Genomic DNA, 8,141 nt, shown 5'->3' with positions numbered 1-8,141 from the left:
TCTTCCGAGTGTAAGGAGGTCAGATCCAGACAACATCTACAGTGCTTTCTCTGTCTCTGAATCAGACTTTTGCTCCAACTCCTCAATTTCAGCCAGAAATTACCTGAAATTGTACAAAAACATAAAAACTCAAAGTAGAATCCAAAAATGTTAATTTAACATTAAAACCTATAAAAACTTAATAAAAACTAAACAAAACGCACTAAAAACTATATGAAAATGATGCCAAAAAGTGTATAAAATATCCGCTCATTATGCCTCTTAGAAAAACAATTTTAATCAGGGAATGCAATGTTACTGCGCATGTACTTTTACTCATTTTATTATTATTATTCTTTGTCTTTAAAATATATATATTACTCATCTTATACCAAAAGAAGAATATGTTAATAATATTATCAGCTCGGGCAATGTGATAGAAGGCTCCAGAAGAGCTATAATTTTGTTTCCTATAGGAGCAAAATTCATAATAAATAATGCACTATTGTTTACCAAGTCTCTAAGGAACTTATTGAGTTTCAAAGATATTCGCTGAAATAGATATCATATTGAAATAATGAATGAGAGAACTTATGAGTACTTATATATCACAACTCATGATTTAAATAAAAATGTTATATTAGAAAAGTTACCCTCACTTTTATCTGGGTTATATTATACTAAAATTAGTGCAATTAAATCGCATGCCATTGTAAACTAAAAGTTTCCTAACTCAAATAAATTTATAATTTGGTATGATCGATTGGGTCATCCTGGAACAACCATGATACAGACAATTATTGAAAATTTTCATTGACATTCACTAAAGAACCAGAAGATTTTTAAATCTAGTGAATTTTGTTGTGTTGCATGTTCTCAGAGAAAGCTAATTTTAAGGACATCACTAGTAAATATTGGATTTGAGCCCCTTAAATTCCTAGAAAAGATTCAAGACGATATACATGGACTTATTCATCCACCATGTGAATTTTTTAGATATTTTATGGTCCTAATAGACGCATCATCGAGATGGTCACATGTGTACTTATTGTCCTCTCGTAACCTGGCGTTTGTAAGATTACTTATTCAAATTATTCAACTAAAAGCATAGTATCCAGAAAATTCAATCAAAGAAATTCGTCTTGATAATGCTGGTGAATTCACTTCTCAAGCCTTTGATGCTTATTGTATGGCTAACGGAATAAGCGTTGAACATCCAATAGCTCATATTCACACGCAAAATGAGTTAGCAGAATCACTTATTAAACACCTCCAATTAATTACTAGACCCTTATTTATGAGAACAAATCTCCCCACCTCTTCTTGGGGACAAACAATTTTACATGCTGTAGCATTTATTCGTTTGAGACCAATAAGTTACCATCAATTCTCTCCTCTGTAATCAGCTTTTGGCCAGCCGCCAAATGTTTCTCATTTAAGAATATTCGGGTGTTCGATAAAGTTCCAATCGCCCCGCCTTATCCCACCAAAATAGGACCCCAAAAAAATTGGGGATATATGATTCTCCCTCTATAGTGAGGTACCTTGAGATACAAATTGGAGATGTATTCAAAGCCCGATTTGTAGATTGTCATTTTGATGAATCAAAATTTTTAACATTAAGAGGAGAGAATAAGTTTCTTGAGAAGGAACTTAATTGGAATACATCATCTTTGATGCATTCAGATCCTCGATCAGGAAAATGTGAACTAGAAGTTCAAAAAATTATACATTTGTAAAGAATAGCAAATGAATTGCCTGATGCATTTTCTGATACGAAAAGGAGAACTAAATCCTATATACCAGCTAAAAATGCTCTAATTTGAATTAGTGTCCTAGTCGGACAAATGACCACCGAAACAAATTCACGTCAGAAGCGTGGTAGACCTATCGGTTCCAAGGACAAAAATTCTCAAAAAGGAAAAGAGGTTAATACTATTCATGTTAAAAAGGATAAAGACATAATAAAGACACATGCAGTTGTCCAAAATTTTGATATAGTTTTGATACCAGAAGACGTTCAGTTACCTGAAAATTCTGAAAATTGTGAAAATGATGAGATCTCGATAAATTATGTCTATGCATGAGAAAAATAAAACCGAAATAAAACAATTCTCAATGAAATATTTGCATATAATGTGACATTACACATCATGCATGAAAGTAAGGATCTTGAGTCAAGAACAACCGAAGAATGTCGATAAAAGAATGATTGATTGAAACGGGAAGAAGCCATGAAGGCTGAGTTCGACACACTTGCAAAGCATGAAGTCTTTGGACTTGTAGTACGTACACCAGAAGATGTAAAACCTGTTGGATACAAATGGGTATTTGTGAGAAAACGAAATGAAATGAGAAAATAGTTGTACACTACAAAGCTCGACTTTTGGGGCAAGATTTTTCACAAAGGCCCGATATAGATTATGAAGAAACATATTCCTCTATAGTTGATGCAATAACATTGCGTTATTTGGTCAGTTTATCCGCATACCATAAACTATATATGCATCTAATGGATGTGATAAGAGCTTATTTATACGGATCATTAGATTGTGATATCTATATGAAAATCCCTAAAGGACTAAAGATATCTAAACTATCCAATGAATATTCACAAGGGTTATACTAGTCAAATTGAAAAGATCTTTATATGGTCTAAAGCAATCTTGGAGAATGTGGTATAATCGTCTTACTGAGTATTTGACCAAAAATGAATTAAAGAATGATGATATCTGTCCATGTATTTTTATAAAAAAAAATATGGATTTGGATTCATTATAATTGTTATGTATGTTGATGATTTAAATATCATTGAACCTCTGAAGAGATTCCAACAATTATAAAAGTTCTAAAAGAAGAATTTGAAATTAAAGATCTTGAAAAGACTAAATTTTGTCTGAGCTTGTAGATCGAGCATACAAAAAACGAAATCTTTATTCATCAAACAATATACACAAAAAAGATTTTGAAGAGATTTTATATAGATAAGTCACATCTATTAAGTATCCTAATGATCGTAAGATCTTTGGATGTGAAAAAGGATCAATTCTGTCCTAAAGAAGAAAATGAAGATATCCTTGATTTTGAAGTACCATATCTCAGTGTCATTGGAGCACTAATGTATCTTGCTAATAATACACGACCTGATATATCATTTCCTGTGAATTTACTAGTAAGATATAGTTCCTTTCCAATCAGAAAATATTGGAATGGAATTAAATAAATCTTTCGATATCTTTATAGAACAGTTGATATAGGTTTGTTTTATCCATATGAATCCAAGTCACATTTAGTTGGCTATGCAGATGCAGGATACTTGTCTGATCTACATAAAGGAAGATCTCAAGCAGGATACCTATTCACATATGGTGATACAGCTATATCATAGAGGTCCACAAAACAGACGATAGCAGCAACATCATGTAATCATGCTGAAATACTAGCGATACATGAAGCAAGCGCGAGTGTTTTTAGCTCAGGAATTTAATCCAATATATTCTGTCATCATGTGGACTGATTGATCATAAAATAACTCCAACTATTCTGTTTGAAGATAATATAGCATGCATTACTCAACTTAAGGGCGGATACATAAAAGATGATAGCACAAAGCATATTTCTCCTAAATTCTTTTTCACTTATGATCTTCAAAATCAAAGAACAATTGGTGTCCAATAGATTCGCTCAAGCGATAATCTGACAGATTTATTTACAAAGTCACTTCCAAAATTCTCATTTGAAAGACTGATACATCATATTAGAATGCGCTGATTTCGAGATATTAAATAATGTCGACAAGAAAGGGAGACTATATTCTTTTTTCCTTGATCAGGTTTTGTTTCCTATTGGATTTTTTTTTACAAAGTTTTTAACAAGGCAGTCCTTATCATAAAGGATATTGTATTTTTTTTTCTTTACTAAAGTTTTTTTCATTGGATTTTTCTTTAAGAAGGTTTTAACGAGGCAATAATTTTAAATGGTCATCCAATGGGAGTGTTGTAATAAGAATGATGCAGATGTCCATTAATATTTGGGCAGCTTAGTTTCTCAATGAAAAAAGTTTAAATTCTCATTAATGAAAGTTAAAAATAAAAAACTTGATACGTGTATAAATAGAGGGTTAAGCCTTTGACAATTAGTACAACAATAACATAAACACTCCTTTCTTTCTTTTTATGCACTACAAGATATATATATTATTCATGAATATTAATACTAAAATCTTCTATTTATACGTTTTTATTTTGTATTTATCTTTTTTCTTATTTATTTGTTTTACAACAGGTTTTGAATAAAGAATAGTTAGCATTTAAGGGTCATAGAGTTGGTGGTTGCTATAGGATATCGGCTCTTCAAGTCTTCAGGACATCTGGACATGGCATATGACAGGCTAGGTAAGTTAATGGACCTAACGTAAGTCCTTATGTATGAGTTGACACAGTCTTTTTTTTCTCTTTCAAAAAAGTAGTTCTACACTTCTCATTAAATTTTGGATCTTAACTAGGTTTGAACTAGGAAACTGTTGACTTCAAATTGTTCTAATATTTTAAATTTCAACATCAATTTTATTTGCTAAGCTTCAATATCATACCCAATCTTAGGATTAGACCTGCACAAGAGGAAATGCGGCGGTACAAAAGATCAAGGAAGAAATGGGTCAAGTTTACAGCATACACGACGACGAAGTGAACCTTCTTTGATGCTCAGACAATCAATCATGAGATGAAGACCAAAGTTATTAACAAAACCATTTCTCACCGTGTTATTTATAGTTTTATACCTCACTCAGGGTTCAGATATGACTCACATTATTGATTATTCATACACAAACCTCTAGTACATCAGCACAGTAATTTAAATACACTATCTATGGGCTTGTAAACACTATGGTCTTTGCAAGTTCTAGTCCTAGCTTGCGTCCAAAAAGCTTCTCCACAATAGCTAATGCGAATTCTATAGAAGTCCCTGGGCCTCTGCTGGTAACAAGATTGCCATCAACTACAACCCTGTTTTCGGCTTCACTCGGATCTGATAACTTGTTGCACAAGGCAGGAAATGCCGTGGCTTTTTTCCCCTGTATTCAATAAAATATATGCGCATGTCTAAAATTAATAACGGGACCCAAGTAAAGTCAATAAAGCCCATATATCACTTTATAAAAATGCAGAATAGTAATGAATTTGAAAGTTAAATGCCACGTGAAATCTTGTTATGCATCCCTTTCTCACTGTGGGCGGCTTGAAAATAACTTGGGTTAGGGGTAATGAAAACTAAAACTAAGCCACATGAACTCAGATAATAGGGGGTAACTAAGAAAAATCAATGTATATATCATTGTCAATGGCCTAGGAAACAGATACCTTTAGTAAGCCATGAGGCTCCAAGACCAAGGCTGGGGATGCACAAATTGCTCCATAATATCTGTTTTCCCTCTGCTTTTTCAGTAAGCTCACCAAGGTTTCTGACTTTGCAAAAGTTTGAGCACCACCAAGTCCACCCTGCAAGTGATAGGAATATATTTAGACAACCAAAATACTACATACTAAATTAGTTGCTCTAAGAAAGCAAGACGACCACTTACTGGCAATACAATAAGGTCATATGAAAGTTTAGCTGCCTCATCAAGGAGCATATCTGCCTCCAGTTTGACGTTACGTGATGCAACAATCTCTAGTTTGTCCTCAAGAGAAGCTACCACAACATTTGCCTTTGCTCTACGCAGTATATCAATGATGATCACAGCTTCCATTTCCTCTGAGCCATTAGCAATTGGTACAAGAATCTAAAAAGAGTGCAAATGCATATAGCATTTAATAAACTTTGTTTGTGGTAACAATCACATCAAGAAATTTCAAATTCCAATGAAGATAAAGTACTTTGTCCTCCACAGATAATTCCAATTTTTTTCCCTAGTCATACATAGATAACTCACTGAGAATCCGAGCCAGTGTCAAGGCCCAAACCTCACCTTGGGAGGATTTTCAGTTGTCCATTGCACAGGGTTTAGCTCCGCAAAAACATATTCATCACTGTGATTAGAACGCATGACCTGAATGTGAAATTAAAAGAATACCCATGAGGAAGGTAGAAAACATCGTAGCGGGAAAATGACATCATGAAGCAAACATAATTGTCAGCAATTTTCAATACAAAATTTGCCAAAAAACCCCCACAATCCCCTCCGCAGGTATACAGCAGGAACACCCCACCCACATAAAAAAAAAAAAAATACCATCTCTCCTATGCCACCTAAGCATAACTATCTCCCACCTAACCTCACTTTCTTGCTACATCAAGCTCACCTGATTCCTCCTCACTTTCTTTCTCTGAGGACCAACCCATAACAAATTATATGCAAGTCTTGAACCTAGGCCATAACCATTTGCAATATCCATATATCAGAGAACATATTGGAGAGAGCTAGCTGTGGAAATGACAACACTTTATAAAACCTTGCTAAACTTCTCACAAAAACCATATCACCATTTATCAACCATGTTCAATGCCAAATTACTCCCAGATGCAATCATGCTAACCATACTACTAGTAATAAGTGTACAGCATCATGAATGAATTTCTTTTCCACATTTTTCCCTCTGCAAAGAATAAAATAATCAAGAATGAAAAACTCACCAATGGACCAGCAACTTCATCAGCTTTCTGTTTTCCATATAATTGCTCAACCAGCGCAACCCCAAACTCCATGGTCGTGCCCGGTGCACGACTAGTCACAACTTTGCCATCCAGTTGCACCCTTGACTCAACAGTTGTCGTGTAAGATGCCAATTTTTCCATAAATGCGGGATAACAAGTTGCCTGTCCAACAATAACACAGTCATTCATCTTGGATTCTTAAAAATAAGCAACATAACCAAAGAGAATCAACAAGCTTTTACCTTCACCCCCTTCAGCAAGCCCCATGGACCAAGTACTGCAGCAGGAGCAGCACACACTGCAGCATAAAGTCGTCCATCCTCAACATGCTTTTTCACCAACTTTTCCAGAACTCCACATTCTCTAAGATTATCAACGCCTGGAACACCTCCCTGCACACAAAACAAACATAAAATGACTGATAATTACTTAAGGTTATCCAACTAATCACTCAAAAATTGAAAATATTTGTCTCCGATAAATGTTACTCCACCAATTTTGATAACCAAATATAAAATACAAGAAAAAAGAAAATTAACGAACCAATTCAGTTTACAACGGCACACAGTACCAAACATGTTCACCAATAATACAATTAATCCACCAATTTGATCACTAAACATGACAATCACAGCTCGTAACAACTCCCAATCCAATATCAAGCGAGAGAGAGGGAGAGAGAGAGAGAGAGAGTTACTGGTAGAGCGACGAGGTCGAAGGTGGTGTCAGCAACATCGGAGACGACAGCGTCAGCTACGATCTTAACGCCGTGGAGAGCTTGAACGGTGAGCTGATTTCCGGCGGATGCAACGGTGACGTCTGCACCGGAGCGCCGTAGCACGTCGACGGTGATGACGGCTTCCATAGGCTCGGTGCCATCGGCAATCGGAACTAATACCTAGCAATTTCAAGTTTCAACAGCACAATGAGTAAATAAAGGGAGTGAAGCCTAAGGCTTTGTTTGGATTGTTATAATTTATTTGTTACCTTTCGAGAGATGGAAGCCATTATTGGGGAAGCGGAGAGTGAAAAGCAAACGCGGTGTTTGGGACGGTTTGGGGAGAGTTTAGGAGTGAAGTTAGTGAGTGGGTGAGGGAGGACTCGTAAGTGACGCAATGCCATTTGCGCTTTCTATAATCTATATTCTTAAGCCTTCTAGATGACTCTCTGTGTTCGGAAAATGAGTCTCTGTGTTGTGTATACGTGTCTCCTCCACGTGCATCCTCAGCTGTGGCTGCTACTTCCACGTTCCAAAATATGCTCATTCATCATCCATGGTAAATAACTAAATATTAAATGGAATTGTCTAACTTATTTTTATAAGTAAAAAATAAAATATATAATATAAAAATAAAATATTTAAAATTTATTAAATATTATTTTTTGTCTTTTTTAATAAATTAGGCGCTATATTTTAGACGAATAACTGTAATTTTGTTAACATTCACCATATTAAATAACCAGAATAACTGTAATTTTGTTAACAAAATTATTGTAAGATTTTTTAG

The 8,141-nt window shown here is 34.7% G+C and overlaps 1 protein-coding gene across 1 annotated transcript; it reads right to left on the bottom strand.

Moving 5' to 3' along the window:
* Positions 1-4,714: 4,714 nt before the first annotated feature.
* LOC107459800 (protein DJ-1 homolog B) lies at positions 4,715-7,787 on the bottom strand. The gene is made up of 8 exons (XM_016078067.3): positions 7,621-7,787; positions 7,331-7,531; positions 6,876-7,025; positions 6,613-6,795; positions 5,948-6,028; positions 5,561-5,761; positions 5,340-5,477; positions 4,715-5,053 (listed from the first exon to the last, which is right to left on the bottom strand). Exons 1-8 carry the CDS (start codon positions 7,753-7,755, stop codon positions 4,847-4,849), a joined length of 1,296 nt encoding a protein of 431 aa, XP_015933553.1. The 5' UTR covers positions 7,756-7,787; the 3' UTR covers positions 4,715-4,846.
* Positions 7,788-8,141: the final 354 nt, after the last annotated feature.

This window comes from Arachis duranensis, chromosome 7, assembly GCF_000817695.3.
Source record: "Arachis duranensis cultivar V14167 chromosome 7, aradu.V14167.gnm2.J7QH, whole genome shotgun sequence".
Classification (NCBI taxonomy): Eukaryota; Viridiplantae; Streptophyta; class Magnoliopsida; order Fabales; family Fabaceae; genus Arachis; species Arachis duranensis.
This window is presented reverse-complemented; position numbering and strand designations above follow the sequence as displayed.